The sequence below is a fragment of the Trachurus trachurus genome (assembly GCF_905171665.1).
Source record: "Trachurus trachurus genome assembly, chromosome: 1".
In the NCBI taxonomy this organism is placed as follows: domain Eukaryota; kingdom Metazoa; phylum Chordata; class Actinopteri; order Carangiformes; family Carangidae; genus Trachurus; species Trachurus trachurus.
The window spans coordinates 4,615,678-4,635,230 of NC_139891.1; the positions used below are offsets into that span (position 1 = coordinate 4,615,678).

General features: G+C 43.0%; 1 protein-coding gene and 1 long non-coding RNA gene across 2 annotated transcripts in view; one reads left to right on the plus strand and one right to left on the minus strand.

The window, feature by feature from the left end:
• Positions 1 to 19,553, plus strand: part of LOC310990425 — a 167,479-nt gene that overhangs the window by 56,567 nt on the left and 91,359 nt on the right. The window lies entirely within an intron of this gene.
• Positions 714 to 18,312, minus strand: cc2d1a (coiled-coil and C2 domain containing 1A). The gene is made up of 28 exons (XM_083980038.1): positions 18,113 to 18,312; positions 17,868 to 17,944; positions 17,608 to 17,755; positions 17,382 to 17,485; positions 16,998 to 17,243; positions 16,590 to 16,905; positions 16,162 to 16,271; positions 15,974 to 16,046; positions 15,249 to 15,356; positions 14,839 to 14,966; positions 13,158 to 13,230; positions 12,926 to 13,059; positions 12,473 to 12,560; positions 12,267 to 12,343; positions 11,965 to 12,060; positions 11,093 to 11,215; positions 10,795 to 10,853; positions 9,755 to 9,871; positions 8,174 to 8,247; positions 8,037 to 8,095; positions 7,791 to 7,942; positions 7,569 to 7,659; positions 6,581 to 6,736; positions 4,600 to 4,761; positions 4,340 to 4,466; positions 4,182 to 4,258; positions 4,038 to 4,085; positions 714 to 3,938 (listed from the first exon to the last, which is right to left on the minus strand). Exons 2-28 carry the CDS (start codon positions 17,922 to 17,924, stop codon positions 3,906 to 3,908), a joined length of 3,036 nt encoding a protein of 1,011 aa, XP_083836164.1. The 5' UTR covers positions 17,925 to 17,944; positions 18,113 to 18,312; the 3' UTR covers positions 714 to 3,905.

The window sequence follows — 19,553 nt, forward strand, 5'->3', positions numbered from 1 at the left end:
GGAGCCTGAACAACCAGGCTTTGATACATTCCCATTTAAAGGGATAGTTCAACATTTTGGCAAATTGGCCCATTGCCATAATCGCTATAGTCATAGCAGTAGGTTCATTACCTTTAATTGTAGGTGTAAGCTATTTTCAGTACGGCGGAGCGCAGCAGCTGGCTGCTCAGAGCTACGCTATGGAGGCTAATGGAATTTCTTGGTTTCCCTCATTAAACTCATCAAATTCAACATCCCAAAACTCCACAGCGCTTTTGTAGACAAGTTGTGACCTGCACAACCACCACGCTATGAGATAATGACGGAACGATACGAAACGGAGCCGTTTTCGAGGTAAATACAGGGTAAATACGGAGACTGCTTGCTGAAAAACTGTCCCTGAACGCAACGCGCATCAGCGGTTTTGTATGAATTTACCTCGAAAACGGCTCCGTTTCGTATCGTTCCGTCATTATCTCATAGCGTGGTGGTTGTGCAGCTCACAACTTGTCTACAAAAGCGCTGTGGAGTTTTGGGATTTTGTATTTGATGAGTTTGATGAGGGAAACCAAGAAATTCCCTTAGCCTCCATAGCGTAGCTCTGAGCAGCCTGCTGCTGCGCTCCGCTGTACTAAAAATAGCTTACACCTACAATTAAAGGTAACGAACCTACTGCTATGACTATAGCAATTATGGCAATGGGCCAATTTGCCAAAATGTTGAACTATCCCTTTAAGTTGCACAAATCATCGATTTACACTTGAAAATAGAGACAGAGTGTATATGCTGTATATTTACTGTATATACATATTACACTTATACTGATTGCCCTTAGATGACATAACAGATTAAAAAAATAAGCCTCATAGGTTCAACACTAGCATCCTCCCAAGCCCACATGAATACATTTACTAGAGCTGATAAAAACACAGACATATTAACAATAATGATAAACAATCCACCAAACCTTTTCTTTCTTTATAATGGAGTGTAGTCATATTACCAGATTAGAGTAGGGTGAAAAAACAGACACCAAACAAAGTACTAAAAAAAAAACAAAAAAAAACAATGAGGAGTGTGTGGGGGGAAAGGATTGTGAGTCACCAGCAGGACAAACTTTAACAATATGTCCCTCTGCCCGGACCTGACCGTCCAACTACCACACTGCATGCTGATGAGCTCGTTGCCATGAGAACATGACGGCCTCAGAGGCCACAAGGTTAGTTGAGCAGTGGGGTGATGTGGCAGGAGTGTGTGTGTGTGTTTGGGGGTGAACCCTTTTTTAAACTTTAAGTGTTATTGGACTGAAACAAACAGCTTTTATTCGCTGATTGTGTTTTAGTTGTGGTGCTGTTGAAACAGAGCTGTCAGTCGTCACTCCACTAAAAATCAGAACCACATTTACTTTATAAGTACAATGATGCCAGTGGTTTGACATGTTTTAGCCCAGATCACATAACTTCACATCACAGCTCATCTATTTCCAAACCATGTTGCCATTTTAGAAGTTTGAGATTGTTTTTGAACATCTGAAATCACTTCATTGTTTTAATATTCACTTTGACCTAATTACAAAACTGCCAAAGTGTCAGCTTCTAAATTGTTAGTCTGTGCTGCTTTTCACTGTTTTATGTGAGAGTAAACTAAACATCTCTGGGGTTTGGACTAGTAGTGGGACAAAACACTCGACGTAAAGCTGCTGCTTTGGGTTTTAGGAAGTTGTGGGCTACAAAACATTTCTATTACCTTTCCCCCTGTTTTCTAGTTTTTTAATCAACCAGGAAATAATGGAAAGATTATCAGTAATTAAAATAATTGTGAGTTTCAGCCCCAAACCTTTTGTTCCTTGTTTTCCATTCATTTCCAATGCAGAGGGAAAAGTAATTACTAGACCAGTGAAATTTGCTTTTGCCTGAATTGCATAACCCAGTCAGTCATGACAACTTAATATTTGGCTGAAACTCAAACAAGTTTCACGAGTCTGCTAAATGTTTTTTCATTACGTATGGGAATTAGTGGAAACCAATGGCTGCCAGGGAGAGTGAGAAAACTAAATCCAAAAACCTGACGCTGTGCAAATGTTTATGTGTACGTGACCAGAGGTTAAGATGGTAATAACTGCAAACACAGAGGTATGATCTTTAAAGTGTCTAAGTTTTCTGTCACTATAATCAGAGATTTGTCTGCTCTGTCCACCATGATGCACCATGCTTTATATGGAGTGGGAAGATATCCTCTGCTGACATTAAATGATGCAGCCCACGGAGCCATATCAGGTCAACTTTAACCAGGATTATTTGCTAATGGAGTGATGCGGAGGGTGGATTAAGGCAAACACATGACTCTCTGTTCCGTCACGTGACCGAAAAACTATTAGTGGAGTGTGAAGACATCATCATCCCCATGAAAGAGTCAAACATAAACATAGAGTAAGGCTCATTTAAAGGAGTCTGCTACATCCTGGCTGCATGGAATCAATGTGGATCAACAGAATCTGTCGTGGGGTGTCACAGGTTGTCAGATACACGGAGGAGGAAACATCCGTCCAGAGCGAAGAACATGACGGAAACATGACACATTTGTACAATTACTGTTTTGTTGACGTTAACAACTAATTTCAACGTATCTGCCTGTGTCAGCTGGAATCTACGTCTGACAAAGTTTTGCCAGATCCCCATCACTTTACAGTAAAAATAAAGGTGCAGTGTGGAAGCGAATGCGAAGGCGGTGTGTATGACAGGGATGTCTATGGGGGAGCAGACACAGAAATGAGCAATTACCCAGCCTTACTGACAGATACTGGATTTGTCTACCTGTGGGGCAGAAATATTCAGCATCTGCTGCGCTGCCACCGGAGCGGGACAGAGGCTGTTTTTGTAAAAAAGGGCAAAATCAGTGGGAAACGGCACAGAGCGGTGACGCAGCAGCCGCTAATTGTTTTCTAAATCGACAGCTCAGTGAACTTAATATCGTGCTAGAGTTTAAAGAAAATCCATGTGGAGCAGCACATTACTCAGGACTGAATAATCTCTGAACATACTGTATGCAATGGAATTAGAGGGAGGAAAGTGAAGATGAAGAAGAAACAGCTGATGAAGAAGAAGACGCAGCAGCAATCCTTTAGCGCGGCTTTAAGCCTCCACCACTTTCATGGCACGCTGTTAACACCCCCTCTCCCCAGCCCCAAAGGCGACTCTACGTCTGATCTAGTCGTCTCCTTGGTGACACAAACACTAATCCCTCATTATGGGATGTAGGCTGTAGCCCTGTTTTTTTTTTTTATTCCCATATCACACCACTCCAAACGGAGCAGATTACTGTAATCTGGGAACACTGGAGCAGACAGATTAGATTAAGCTCATTACACACATAAAATATGGGAAAAGGGGTTAAAAACACCTCAGTCCATTGGTTAAACACACTTCAGGGCAAGTGCACACACACATACACACATCAATGGACACCAAAAGACCCTCTGAGCTGGTGTCAAATGTAAAATGCTGAGTCCTCTTTCAGATTAACAACTCGCAAAGGAAAGACGGAAGTATAAAAAGTAATTAACAGAGAACAGGTAAGGTCTGTAATGACGTACTTCAGAAACTGTTCTGTAGTGCTTCTCTGGTTTAAGTGCAAATAATCCTGCCTCTCCCTCAGCTCTTTAACACATCTCACTGCCTGATTTAATTTGTGTCCCTTTGTAGTTCTCAGGTTTTTATTCTCACAAGTATATGAGCAAATTGACAGAATTAGCAGGTTGGTTCATGCAGCTGTCATGGGCATGAGCAGCGCAGCGCAGCGTCGTGCTAAATGTTGCTATAATAAGGTATCAACTGTAGTGTTTGTGTTATGAGTAGAGTAGACGCACGAGACAGGAGAGAGACGATATAACAGTGCTTCAGCCAAGTCTCTGCTGCTTTTTTCTCCTCTTATCCGGTCCGTTTCCTTTTTAGCGATTCCAGCTGAAGCATGGAGAGAAAGAGGAGACGGGGACATGTGGTACAACTGTGTCTGCACATACATGAAGATGATGAAACGTTGTTTTCACTGGCAGCACTTACCTCACTCTCTACCATCTTCAACCTGCCCAGTGCATCCTTGGCAGCATCCTATAAAAAAAAAAAAGAATGATTATTTTATTCAAGAACACACACACACACACACACACACTCTGAAGTGAACAGCAACAGTGACCCTGCACTCACTCTGTTGCCTTGGGTGGAGTATTTCTTCACCGACTCAGAAAGTCCTTGGCAGAAGCGCCGCAGTACATTTTCATATTCTACACATAATGGAGGGATATGTTGTTAGTAAAGTACATACAGGTGTGTGTTCTGCTTGTGTGTGTGTGTGTGTGTGTTACCTGTCAGCAGAGCAGGAGAGGCTCTCTCCAGCTGTGCTTTCTGCCACTGCAGTCTGTGTACGACCTCTCTGTGTTGATGGACCAGGTCAGACGGAGGATCCCGACGATTCTTTTTGTACTCTGCAATCTGAGAGACACGGCGCGCGGTGACTGACTGGCAAGATCTCTCTGTCTTCAGGTTGCTACCGGTATTAGACAACGGGATGTTGCAGATGATGGCTTTTGACCACACACACACACACACACACACACACAAATACCTTTCTCTCCGCCCGCTCCCTGTCATAGTTGAGGAGGCTGAAGCTGTGGAGTTTGTACTGTGGAGGAGAGTTGTTGGGGTGACTGCTCCTGCTGCTCGCTTCAGGTCTGGGTTTAGTGTTGGGGTTAGGGTCATGTCTGGGTCTGGACCGAGGGGACGGGGCCTGATTCAAACACACACAAACAGACAATTCAGAGAGATTTAAGTGATCCGGCACATTCAGTCTTGCCTTATTGTTTTTCTCTTCTGCATGAGCAGGTTTTGCAAACAGACGCTGCAGGGTGATGTATATTAATCCAAGGGCAGCAGCTCAGGTTACGCTGGAAACAAACTATTTTGTACGACGCGTCTTGAATGATGCGTCGCACAAAATCACCAGAGAGGTTTAAAACTGTCACAGATGTTCACACTGACTACAAGTTGGGGTAAAAACCCTGCTGTCAGAAGGTTGTCATCTAAATGCTGCTGGTCCACTTCCACTGCTCGCACAAATTTGAACAAATCTCGCAGAGAATCAACAGCAGAAAATCAAACTCGATACATCTTTTCATCCACTAACTACCGGTATTGGTGGTGCTCATTCCTCACACATTCTAGAGACTGTGTTTCCAACAAAAATAACTTTATGTTTCAATTTGTTGTATCTGGTAGATCTAGAGGAACTGGAGTGGAGGAACAAAGATAAATATTTGCTGAGAATATTACTTGTTTGTTTGTTTACGTATATATACCAAATCAAAAATCAATAAAAAAGTAAATGACAAAAAAAAAGTGCCAAACAAACCACAACAGGTGGAAAACAAAGTAGAAATCATGACGGAAACATATATATATTTCTGTCTGTTTCAAGTATTACTATGAGAAGGGTTAAAGGGATAGTTCACCCAAAATTCAAATTTCTCATTATCTACTCACCCTCATGTCGACTAAGGGCTGGGAGAAGTTTCAGAGTCCTCCGTGCCTTCTCTGAGTTACAGCGGGGCTCCGTGCAGCACTGCATGTCCATATAACGACTGTGAACGGAGCTCACTTTTCTTCGTCCAAAAAGACACACCAAAAACATCCAAATACCTACATAGTGCTCGTCTGTAATGTCCCTCTTGTATTGAAGCCCCAACATGAGAAATTGTTCCGAAAAAAATTAAATAAGTATAGGTTTTAAGGTTGTTTGTAGCGGAAGCTCCCAGTGTCTCAGTTCACTGCTTTGCCTGTGTCTGTGCAAATCTCGCGCGATTTGCATTGACACCCAGTTCACGGCTCCGCAAATCGCGCGAGATTCCGGCAGAGCAACACTGGGAGCGTCCGCTACAAACAAGCTTAAAACATATACTTATTTAATTTTTTTTGGAACAATTTCTCGTGTTGGGGCTTCAATACAAGAGGGACATTACAGACGAGCACTATGGAGGTATTTGGATGTTTTTTGGTGTGTCTTTTTGGACGAAGAAAAGTGGTGTCCGTTCGCAACCGTCATATGGACATGCAGTGCTGCGCCGAGCCCCGCTGTAACTCAGAGAAGGCACGAGGACTCTGAAACTTCTCCCAACCCTTAGTCCACATGAGGGTGAGTAGAAAATGAGTGAAATTTGAATTTTGGGTGAACTATCCCTTTAAAGATGTAAACCCTGTATAGAGCAATGTTTTTACCTCCCGTCATCTCTACAGTGTAAGCTTGGTGTACGTCAAGTTGTCTGTTTCAGTTGTGCTTTGTGTTATTTCGTTTTTAGGATTACTTCACTTTAGCGCTAAATCTTTTTCAGCCACTGTTCCACGGTCTGACGAGCTCTTCACCCAGAGCTTACTGACCTTCTGAAATTGAAAGACTATCGAAGTGTTAGGATGGCATCACACAACAAGGTCAGACGTAAAAACGTGACCTCTCCAGCTGAAACTTTTATGACACATACAGGCTTTTGTTCTACTTTGGTTTCCTTACACTGTCTGCTGCCATGAGTGTCAGGCAACCAGTAAACTCTGCTTACCCGATCCTTTTGTCTCTCTGGAGGAGAAAGTGGGGACACAGGTTCGAGCACCAACCACTTCTCTGTGACTGGCTGGAGATCGACTCCTGTTATTGGCTCTCTGATCTTCACCCTCACCTCCAACTTGCCACCTGTGGACTTACGTCCATCCATCACCTATGAAACAAACACACACAGTTAGACAGAGTGTCCCCTACACATGGGCGTGGTAGTGGGGGGAAAAGGGGACCTGACTACCCAGGGCCAGAGTAGGGAGAGGGCCCATGAAAATCCTGAAATAATTAATTTTTTTGTTTGTTGTTTTTATTTCGAATGAATTGGGCCCCCCAATTAATTGGTGTCATAACTTATTTCAAATATATTGATAACTCCGTGTCAAAGTCCTCCCAACATATTGGACATTCTGGGGGCCCCCTCTTGGAGGCGTAAAATGGTTTAGTCCACCCATAGACAGTGGCCAGCGACAAGTGTAACGTCAGTGAGCCCAGATTGAATGAGGCTAGCTTTCGTCATGCCACCCAAAAAACATAAATCGGGGTATCAGAAAAAGAAAGAGCGGAAAGAAAAAAAAAGAAGGCAGAATTAGGGGATATTAAAGGGATATTTCAACATTTTGGCAAACTGGCCCATTGCCATAATCCCTATAGTTTTAGGAGTAGGTTTGTTACCTTTAATTGTTGGTGCAAGCTATTTTTAGATCGGCAGAGATATGATATGAGATAATAACGGAACGTTACGAGTTGTTTTTGAGGTAAATTCAAAGCCAGTATAGTGCCGAAAAGAGATTGCTTGCCGAAAAACTGCCCCCGAAGGAAACGCGCTTTGGCGGCTTTGTATAAATTTACTTCAAAAACAACTCTGCGCTTCGTGCACTGCCATGGATAGGGGCCCACTGACATTACGAGTGTACAGGGCCCAGAATTGGGTGCTACGCCCCTGGCCCCTACATGTGTCTATGCATGTGTGTTTTCATGTTACCAACACTTACCTCTATGATCTCTCTAAACTCACAGTGGTTCTCCAGAGGCTCAAGCTTCAGCTGAGCTGTGCCCACCACTTTGTCGGTCTTAAACAAGCCTCTGTAAACACACACACACAGGAGAATATACAACTGATGATCAACAGATATGAGATCAATCTGCAGCATCAATCAAGCAGATGAATGGGGAAACTTCTGCATATATGTCCTCAGAGAAGTTGGGTTTTTTACCCCTTGTGGGTGATTTCAAACTTGATGCCTTTGGACTGGACGACTCGCTTGAAGCCTCGATGGTTACGGTTGATGTTGAGTTTGAATTGCTCTTTAAACTCTGGGCTGCTGGTGTTTTTCACTGTGCTGGTTTTGTCCCTCTGAGCCTCCTCCTACACACACACACACACAGATTAATTATCACACAGCTAGATATAAACAGAGTGAAACCATCCGTAATCTCTACTGAGTGAGAGAGATTCCTACCGCACTGGGAAAAGGGAACTCAAATTTCACACTCGCATCCAGGTCGTTAGGTGAGACACCTGAAGGCGGAGAGGAAGGGTGTGAATGCAGAATAAATATACATTTGACACATTGCTGATTATTTAAGACTTGCCTACCTGAGGGAGCCGGTAGGTTGATGCCTCTGATTATGTACAGCATCAGGTCGTTCAGCGCCAGGCTGGAGTTGCTCCTGCAGAACAAAGACAGGAGTCAGGATCGCTCAGTCGGCATCAAGACTGACACAAACCAGTCAGCGACTCTGAGAGCCAAACAACTCTGGCTGTTGAATGAGTCACTGCCAGAGTCACCTAGCTGTTAGCTCGCTGATCCTGGACCTGAGCCAGAGTGAGTCACGGTGAGTCACTCTGACTCATCTCGAGTCAGAGAAAGCAATCCTTTTGTTGTCTAAAAAAGTGGTTTTCACACTTAAACAATTGATGCGGTGTGGAGAATTACATATAAAAGAAAGCTGTGGTTTCCTAGAATGACAATGAAATAAACATTTTGATCACTCATTTGATCTATTGATCGATTATTGTTGGGGTAGAACATTGACAAGCAGAATCAGTATTCTCAAGGCGTGTGGTGTAGTGGTTAGAGCGGGCGCCCTATGTATAGAGCATGTCATCCCCCCTCTTTCTGCCTCCCCGTTTCCTGTCTGTCTCAACTGTACTATCCATAAAGGCATAAATGCCCAAAAAAATATACTTTAAAAAAAAGAATCAGTATTCTCTAGATTTTCTTCCTGGCAAATCTATTAATCTTTAAATTCTAAAAAATCAAATAAAGATATATTAGTGGATATTCTCAGTTTTATCATGGCCAAACATTTATAATAGAGGTCCTGATCTTAACATTTTACTTTTTAAATAAAGTAAAATAAATAAAACATTTTTTTTGTGGTTCTTCATTTACTAAGAAACATAAATATAAAGGCAAACACTTACTCAAATACTATTCTAATCTTTGCCCACACATCAAACACAACAGATTTATTGATGACGCTCTTCCATAAACACAAGTAAAAGGCTCCACTACTGCTAGATTTTAGCAGTTGCCCATTGGGTGCAGGTAAACAAAAATCTACATAATGTGTGTGAGCAATTAAACAACTGCAGAGGGAGGAGCACAAAAAGATGACATGATTCAAAAAAAGCACCAGTTAGAGCTCAACACAGAAAACGTGATGGAAACAAGATATTTCTGTTGGTTTCATTAAGTATTTGAGGAAGGTGATGGTCTCCTCATTGCTCCCCTCTGTTTTTATTTATACAACAACTTCTCCACCTCAGACAAATGTTGTTGGTTCTTCTACCATTTACAGTAAGTAAAAAACAAACTTCGCTATCTATTGATCATTTACTGATAAACAAGACGAAGCACCGATAGCCCTTCTAGGTGTGTAAACACTGTCTAAAGGGGTGTAAATAAATACTACTGCACAAATAAAAATTTGACCCGATATTGACTTAACCAACTGTCATGGCAAATCCAGCAAATAGATGTCAAGATGTGTCACCAAAAGTTGAGATGAAGTGACAGACACAGACTGCCACAGACGTCCTGCACTACTGTAGCTTCACTAATCAGTGCTGATTTCAGTCCTTTCTGTCCCGGGGAGGCACACGCTGCTCAAATTAACACTAACAATGATGAACATTATGAAAGAAAACACATGTTATGAATCTGTTGCTGACTTGACAGTGTTGAGGGTCCTCTCCTCTGTGTGGCACTTGGGGACTGGGTGGCCTTTGGCGTGGGCGTTCTTAAGGATCTCTATGCTCTTCACACACTCCTCAAGCAGCTTCTCAAACCTGTTGAAACAAAGATACATTATCTGAGATCTCACACTGAGGTCAGATGGGTTTATTTCTGAAATATCATATCTGGTGCAACACAAACATCTATCTATCTATCTATCTATCTATCTATCTATCTATCTATCTATCTATCTATCTATCTATCTATCTATCTATCTATCTATCTATCTATCTATCTATCTATCTATCTATCTATCTATCTATCTATCTATCTATCTATCCCCCTCTATTTCTTTCTTTCTTTCAAACCCTCTGTCTCTTTTTTCTCTCTTTTTCTTCTTTCTTTCTTTCTTTCTTTCTTTCTTTCTTCTACCCCCTTCATCTGTATTTTAACTTCTTTCTTTCTTTCCCTCTCTATCTCTATCCATCTACCTCTTTCTATCTATCATCCCCCTCTCTCTTTTTCTTTCTTTCTTTCTTTCTTTCTTTCTTTCTTTCTTTCTTTCTTTCTATCTATCTATCTATCTATCTATCTATCTATCTATCTATCTATCTATCTATCTATCCCCCTCTATTTCTTTCTTTCTTTCAAACCCTCTGTCTCTTTTTTCTCTCTTTTTCTTCTTTCTTTCTTTCTTTCTTTCTTTCTTCTACCCCCTTCATCTGTATTTTAACTTCTTTCTTTCTTTCCCTCTCTATCTCTATCCATCTACCTCTTTCTATCTATCATCCCCCTCTCTCTTTTTCTTTCTTTCTTTTTGCTTTTGTGAAATTGATTTCTCGCTGTTTTTGACTGCATTTCTCATTGACTGGTCCAGTGTCTCCCATGCTTTCATCATGAGAAAATAAGTAACATTGTTATAATTCAGTTACACTTGTTTCCATCTCAAACTCAGCCAAAAGAAAAGGGGTAGGTGTTACTGTAATTCCACCATGCCTGCAGATGCCTGCACACACAAATGGAAAATGTCTCTTACTTCAGAGCCTCGGCCACACTGCCCATCTGTGTGAACTTCTGAGAGCAGTCCAAACATTTCTGTCAGTGGAGATACAGAACAGAAGAGGGTGTGGGTAAGAAAAAACACAAAAGATAATAAGATGAAGGTCAAATGTCATTTGAAACATGTCTATTTAGAAAGCTGCACAACAAGAAAGGTGACGAGCATGCTTTAAAGCCACAATCACATCTATTGTATTTCAGCAACATCGGTGTAAGCCGATCTATCTGTCTATGAACAGCAAGATCTAGGACGAAAAAATGTGCATTTCCCTGACCTCATGCTGCTTCCGTAAAAGATCCATGAGACCATGGTACTGTTCACTGGAGCGAGGGGAGAGAGGAGAGGTTCGGGAACGAGACAACGAATAATCCTCCTCACCCACTGGGGTGCTGGGAATCTGTCAGGAAGAAGACAAATGGCACAGGCACATTTAAAAAAATCTGAGACATAAAACAAGAACACGGCAGCACTCAGAGAGCTCCAACTCCTAAAGCTAACCAGATCTCCAACTTGCTGTTCTGCCAAGACACACAGTGACTATTCAACAACCTCAATTAAAAGATAAATTGATTTTTTTTTTTACCCTGCAAACGTTTTTTAAGACCTTCAGCCCCAACTTCCACTAAAATCTAATCAACTGGTCATCTGTTTCCTATCTGCCACTCTGTTCACTTCAAAATCATGAATATCTGTTTCTTGGCGTGTGTGATATCCCACTGACTGACAAGAAGACAAACTAACAGAGGCACCGGCATAATATTCTTGTAATTACACTGTGGGGTTGAGTCAGAGAGAAATACATGGGTTTTATGAAGATGAATAAATGTGCTGCAAAATGAAACAATGTCATATGGGATACGTGGCAGCCATATGAAATATGTGTAGAGGAATGATGCTGAGAATATGCAGGAAGCCTCACTCACAGTCACTCTCTTTTTCTCTCTCACACACACACACAGGTGAAACCATGATGAATACAAAGGTGTTTTGAATTCATTGCATGTTTCCTCCCTTCCTCCCTATCTCCTATTTCTGTCACATTTTATGTGTATTCACCTGCTCCTGCATTGTCAAAGCACACACATACAAATGTGCTCTGTGTCCTGTCGTATGTTATTAATTGGCACATGAGAATTGAATCATAACCTTGGTGATATCGACAGGCAGGCCAGACTTGGCAGCGGTGATCATGGGGTCCAGTCCTTTGGCATGTCTGAGGTGTTGCGCTGCACCCGTCATGTCCTACAAAACAACCAAACAGCAGCAGGTGAATCAGTCAAACCACGGCAACACAACATCTGTTCAAAATTTAAAAAAAAAAAAACGACAAGCAGCTGCGGTAAAGATAGCTACAAAAATACAAATAGAGTAGGGAATCTTCACAAAAAGGAAAAAAAAAAGAAAAAGAGAGAAGAAAGGTGAACAAAAAAAAAAAGTCCACAGTTTACCTTCATCTGTTTGGAGCGCAATGCTGCACGCAAAAATGCCTGTCGCCTTAGCAACAGGAAATCCACTTGCTGCTGGGCTACAAGGATAATTAAGAGAGAAAAAAAAAGTAGTGAAACTCTGCCTTGTGTAACTCTCAACACTTATGACACATCCTGTATGTGTAGGCAGGCAGGAGCACACGTGCACAAACCCACACTGAACACACCTTTAGGTCCCAGTTTTAGAGCCGAGGAGCCTCCAGGGGCCTGCGGAGCTGGAGACTTGGCTTTCTGAGCAGGTGGACGCACCGCAGGCTACAGAGACAGAGAATCTGAGGTCAGGATCATCAGACAAATGTAATGAATAGAACAATTTTAAGTGTGGTATTGTCCTATTAAAAACTACAGCTGGACACATTTGTGAGGCTTTCTACTTCACAGCAACGTCCTGAATATAGTCAAAACACACATATACAGTTTCTCTAATTTGCTGCATTCATATATTGAATCACAAGCACAAAAGTAATGCAATGGCCAGGAGTAACCTGTCACAGAGTCTGGCATGACACACAATAATCTATTTCTAAGTTTATCCCAAAGGCAATCGCAGTCCTTGGCTGCACAACAACAGTTTGACCATTTGGTTGGGCTTTTATTCCTTTTCTCTTTTTTTTTCAAACCTTGGCAGCCTCCGTTGGATCATCGTCTTCATCATCGTCCGCGTCTGCATCCTGATTAGCAATTTTCATAGCCGTTTCCAGGACACCCATGAAGTTCTGCTGACCCCCCTCTGAGCCCTGAAGTGGCGGACAGCCTAGAGGAGGAGCAACAACAACAACACACACACACAAATTAACTTTACAGTGCATCCTGAAAACAAATCCTCGGACACACCTGGATTCCATAGGTTACCTGGTGGCACAGGTAGATCAGACAAGTTGACAGGTCGTCCAGCTTTATGAGCTCTGATGGCATCCTGGTATTGCTGTTAAAAGCGGAGGAGATGGTTGATTATTCTGTTACTGTGTGAGAGTGAGGGATTTTAACTAATATAATCAATGCTGTTGTTTTATTTTTTATCTATTGTGAAATGTATTGTCATCAATGTTAATAGGAAAACACATACAACCTACTTTCAAGCTCACAATCACCCCAGTCTTTAATTCCCACCCTTCTCAAACATACTTGCACATACAGTATCTTAAAGGGATACGCCAACATTTTTTTTTCGTGTCTTGCCTCACTCCCGAGTTCATGACCAGCAGATAGACACCATCCTTTCGACTGTGAGTGCAGTAACTAGGGAGATACGGGCAGAGCTGGCGCACCGATAATTAGCTCAGCTCAAACGCTGGAAGTGTATAGGTAGTGTTAGCCTGCCTCCACCTAAAGTCATCAGAGAAACTCTTCAGCAACTCTAAACGGAAACCGGCGGGCCGATCTTCGTCTCAGAGCTGACAAAACTCTCCGGTAAGGCATCTTGAGCGGTCAAATGCCGCTAACGGGATGAGATCGGTCAAAACGGAGGGTTCAAGCAAAGACGGTTCATTTTGGTTCAAGCTAGCTACATCGAGGGTAGGTTAGCTTCCTATTTCAAAGTAAAAGCACAAATTCTACTGTCATGGTTTTCTGTATGTAAAGGGCAACGGGTGTTTTATTTTGTGAAAGTACCCGGAAGAACGTTGGTCACAACGGCTAGCTTGAGTAGCGCCGAATTCGTTCGAACAAAATTGTAAACAGCTGGTATTTAGACAAATTAACGGCACACTGCTGAAAACGGCTACTTAGTACTTTCTTGCCTAAAAATGTTTGAAATGTCGATAAAGTGATATTTACAGAGTTTAGAGCTAAAATGATATCAGCTTCTGACTGCTGATTTCGGCTCAGGTACTGTAGGAGGCAGGCTAACACTACCTATACACTTCCAGCGTTTGAGCTAAGCTAATTAGCGGTGCACCAGCTCTGCCCGTATCTCCCTTGTTACTGCACGCACAGTCGAAAGGATGGTGTCTATCTGCTTGTCATGGACTTGGGAGTGAGGCAAGACAAGAAAAAAAGATGTTGGCATATCCCTTTAAAATTAAGAAATAACCAACACAATACTGAAAATAACAACACAATCACAGCTCCCGCATGGAAATCAATGCCATCTATTTGCTCCCCTTCCTGCCCAAGTAATATACACGCCCTACGACTATCATATCATGATCTTATCTCCATGTTTTTGTTTTATCTGTTACCATGTGTCAGCCTAAGCAAGTTCATTCAGAGGTTTCTTGTTTTTATCACAGTGCTATTCAAAGCTCCTCAGAGAACAACACAGACGTTATTGTGGGTTATTCTGGTCGGTGTAATGAGCAACAGTAGTAGTTACAGTCGAAGCAAAGGAGGGTATTTCCAGTCAAAGTAAAGTGAGTCATACCAGATATTTAGGGGAGTAAGTCACACATACACAAACACAGCAACACACAGTCAGGTATTTATGGTGCATCCCAGATATCTGTATTATAGAAAATATGTTACTGCCTTGTTTGATATTTTTTGGAAAACCTTCTTCAGTGTCAGCTGTATTGCAAGTGGATGGTGCATTTACCTTGACGATGCGCTGGTGCATGCGGGCCTTACGATCATCTCCTTTGCTCTTGGCTCCCTCTGCTGCTGACTTGTAAATGTCCATCCTCTGCTGCAGGGCTTCAGCCAGGCTGCTGGGCGCAGGCAGGTCTTTGGAGAGCACACAAACACACACCCATTTTGAAAAAGTCCACTTTTTTTCTACACACTTGCAACCTGTTAAAGGGGAACTATGCAAGTCTGCTTGCTTTTCCGCTGTTTTAGTTACGCTCCTGTCGGCAGAGAGCCTCCGTTGTCACTCGTAATAAGTTACAAGTCATGTAGTTAACGATCACAATTACACCGGAGCTTTTTAATTAAGGTAAAAATGTAGCATAGCACAGCCTGCTTAGTTCCTCTTTAACTTGTCTGAAGGAATTGGGAATGACTTACTTGCGGTGGCCACCTGGGTGGGCGCAGGGGCCGCGGGAGCTGCAGGAGCCACGGGTTTGGTGGAGGACTGAGGAGGAGTGGGTGCAGAGCGTTGCACGACTACGTCTCCTGTAGATGACAAGACATCAGTGGAGAGTTGGACATGTTTATCAACTCAGGTAAGCAGAGGAAATAAGACACACTAACGCACAGCCTGTTGTACACAAAGAAACAGCATCAGAAACAATCTTTTAATTTTGTGCAGCCATCCGACCATATAATTACTTATACCTAACCATTGTCTTTACAGAGTTAGATTGGGCACTGGAACCCAATCCCTGCAGTGCTGACAGTGAGTGATGGCGGCCTACACCCAGGTCAGGTCACCGCTCACCAGTCCATCACAGAACCGACGTATAGAGACAAACATCCAGTCAAACTCACATTCACACATATGTATAATTTAGAATCACCACTCAACCAAGAGTTCACCACATTGGCCTGTACAGGACCCACACAGGCACAGGGAGAACTTGTAAACTTCACACAGAGACATTCAATTGGACGGCCAGTAAATGTATTGGACTGTGCTAGAGCGACCTGATTAGTATTGGAGTGGAATATATTTTTAACACTTTGCCAGCTCCAGTGTCCATGAGGGAGAAAAATAAAGCTACTGTGTGTGAGAAGGCAAAACAAATGTCAAAAATCAAATGTCATGAATTCATTTTGAAGACAGCACTGACCAGGAGGGGGGGGTAAGGAGCTCAGGTCTACCGGTTTGCCTCCGTCCACGGCCTCGACCAGCACGTCCATCCTCTACAAAAACAGAGGTCAACATTATTATGATCCAGTTCTTCCCAGAATCATTATAAATATGTTATACTTACAGGAAATGACTTTTCTAAATGATAAAGCTGAGTGGTTGTGTTACCTTGGCAGTGAGGTAATGTTGTTTGGCCAGCTCAATGTCTCCAGTCTGTTTGGCATCTATGGCAGCCAGCTTGTACTCCCTCTGTCTGGACAACACTGCCTGTTTCAGCTCTGAATGGACGTGAAAAGAAATATGTTGTGGCTTCTTGTTATTTTTTGTAAAAAATAAATGTAAACAAATCAATAAGCATATTAGTCCCTGTGCTGTGAAATAAATAAATGTATTTATCAAAACCCAAAACATATCTTAAATACTAATGACACTAGAGTTCTCTTTACATCTTCCAGCAAAATGCAGCCGGTGCTTCTCAGAAATACAGATTATTCCAAAAGGGTTCGCATACATCGTCTTACCACTGGTCACCCAGTATCCAGCACAGATCAAGCTAAATGAGCGTCACCAGAATACTGAATCATGTGTGCGTTTACCTGAGTGCTGTGCATTAGGTTGGCTGGGAGTGAGAGGAGAGATTGCGGGTGTGTCTGGGGTGATGGCAGCAGTAGGTTTTTGGGGTGGGGTCAGATGGAGTGGTTTAGCAGGAGGAGCTGGTGGAGCGGCCTCCCTCAGAGGTTTCTGATTGGTGGGAGGAGAGGGCATCAGCACTGGCTCTGGCAGTTCTCGCTGCTTGACTGGTTCAGACCCCGACGTGACGTTGGGATTTCCACCAAGAGCAACTGGGGGCGGCATTTCCTCCTCATTGACTGGTTTTCCTTTCTTGGCAGACGTTAACATGGACTGCAGTGTCTAGGTTTGAAGAAGAGATGAACAAGTTTTCCACATTAGAGAGAACAAATGTGCATTTTAGATTAGAAAGATTTAAATGAAAACACTTTTACCTTTAGCCCGCGGTCATAACGTCGAACTTTACTGGTCTCTCCTGCAGCTTTGGCGTTAGAAATGGCAGTCGTGTACATTTCAATACGCTCCAACAGGCTGGACTCCAGTCCAGTTGCCCCACTGGGAGTAGTGGGAGGAACAGGGTGGGATGTGATGCTCACTTTGGGAGCAGGTGGTGTTTGAGCCGGAGGCGTGGGAGCAGGAGTGCCTTCCTCCTCATCCTCCAAAACATCATTCAGCTCTGCCTATGTATGCAGACAGGTAAGCCATGTTATATAAAGGTGGAATAAAACAGATCAGGGTTGGGCTTCAGAATCAGGCATGCAAAAGGAGTTGCCAATGAATTTTCTGACAACTTGTTAATGAGAGAGTGATTGTGTTACCAGCAGGTCTTCATCGTCCAAATCATCATCCCCTACTTCTTCATCATCCATGTCTTTCATGCAAAGAGCTGCCATCCGCTCTATTTCCGCCATATGGACAGGGGCTAAAGAAAGACAAACACATCACAGAAGGAACAAAATCTCTAACACAATATCACATTTTGAATACTCACAAAACTGTGGTTTTCACCCGGAAAGAAAATTGCGACTATATAGCCTGTCTCACCTTTTCCTTCACCTCTCTTCCCTTGTGACCTCCCTCCTCCTCCTCCTCCTCCTCCACCCATCAGGTTCATCAGCTCTGCCTCCAGCTCTTCGTCGTTCCCCTCATCATCCATCCCTCCATCCGGAGACAAGTCGAGGAGCAGCCCCATCTGAGACACAGACAGGGGAACAGACAGGGGAACAGACGGGCTCAGTTGTTGGCAGGCACAAGCTTCAGCACAGTCACAGATCTCACTATCAGACACGACGCGTTAACGTTACCTGTTTGGCTCGCGCTGCCCCCTGACCCCGGGGAGGGGGGTTGCGACTGCGACTCATGGGCTCCTAACTGTTACCACCTTTAAGTTGACCCGGGGGTAAATGAGAGGAGAGACGACACACGACTGTTAATCGACAGTACTGCGTTAGAGTCGGTGCCTCCTGTTCCCTTCACACCTGTTTAGCTGTTAGCTCAAAGCTATAACAACATGTATCGCCCGTTCCCATGGCTGTTGAGTTTTATTTACCTCGTCAGCTTCACGTACCGTGCTGTCAGTGCTGCAGCTCGTCGAGTCTGTTACTTCAGTCGAGTGCCGCTCAGAAACGACGTGAGAAAAGACAGATTAATGTTTTAACACCGGTGTTTTTTTTCCTGTTAAAGTTAAGAGCTGTCAAAACAATAAAGGTAAGCCGTGGCTGTGGAATTTACTTCCTATATTGAGTCGCCAATGGCAACGGACATCGCACTTTACGGCTAGACGACATACGCCCCGTTCTGACGTAAAACTGGACGTAACGTCGTTACGTTACTGGCGTCGACGGCTCAGGTGACAGGTGGGCGTATGACCGTGGGAAAACAGTTTGAAATGTCTCACTGTCTCGAAGTTACTGTAAATAAATGTGATTAGCACAAATTAGTTATTTAAACCTTAACAACTAAAGTCAGTATGTGGGTCATATCTTCTATCATAACTTTCTTTGTTGAGTAACGTTAGGCTAAGTGCAGCTTCTTTGATGGTAGCTAGCTAATACATTTTGTTGTATACCGGTAGTTGTTTTTAAGCTAACCATCAACCACAGCGAACAGTAAGGTATTTATCCTAGCTTTATGTAACATCTCTCACATGAATTATCCTATTTATTTAACGTTACTTTTCCTATAAAGGAGGAGGAGATGGCCAAAGGAAAAGGGAAGATCAACAGCAGTGGTAAAGGAGATGCCTTTGTCACACACAATGGATTTACTCAATGACAAATTCGAGTTTGGTGTACACTGTGTTGTTTCACTTTATCAGTAATAAGCTCAGATTGAGTGTTAATGATGAGTAAGATCACAGTCTTTAACCTAGTGGGCCCTCCTGTTTCCAGATGGCTTAGCTCCACCTCAGCCCCGCTCACTTAGGTCAAGGAAGAGGGAATGTCCAAGTGAGGAAATCCAGGCTACTCTCCATCAACAGGTGATTTAGGTGATTGACACGGACCCCACAGTTTCATTACATTAATGCAAAATAGCTGACAAGCCATTCTCTTCTTTAAATGTCAGGACATGGAAAACATGACAGAAAATAATACTGCAGTGGTTGGCAAACTGCAACAGCATCCTCAGGTCCTTCTGCAGAATTGTGCTATAATTTCAAATCAGCAGGATCAGGCAGTGAGACCAGATGATCCCAAAGAAGACAGACACGCAGGAGAAACAAATGTGGATCTCACAGATATGACAAATAAAACCTTTGAAGGGCAAGAGGAGACCGCTGCTGTCACCGGTTCTAGTCATGATGCTGAGCTGGAGGGCTTTAGAGCACAAACTGATAACGATACCAAAAATACCATGATGGAGGTCACAACTCCACAGGAAGGTGTCGGATCATCATCTGAAACATGCACCAATCAACTGCGGGTTGTCTCTGAAGAGGTTGATGGATCCTGCGTACTGGCATTGGAGAAGGAACCAGACGCAAAGGATAA

Coding starts and splice junctions, on each gene's coding strand:
- cc2d1a (XM_083980038.1), bottom strand. CDS start 17,924: ATGAGTCGCAGTCGCAACCCCCCTCCCCGGGGTCAGGGGGCAGCGCGA. Junction 16,272..16,589: donor ACCTAATGCACAGCACTCAG/GTAAACGCACAC, acceptor ACGTCCATTCAG/AGCTGAAACAGGCAGTGTTG. Junction 8,096..8,173: donor CAACCTACCGGCTCCCTCAG/GTAGGCAAGTCT, acceptor CTCCGCCTTCAG/GTGTCTCACCTAACGACCTG.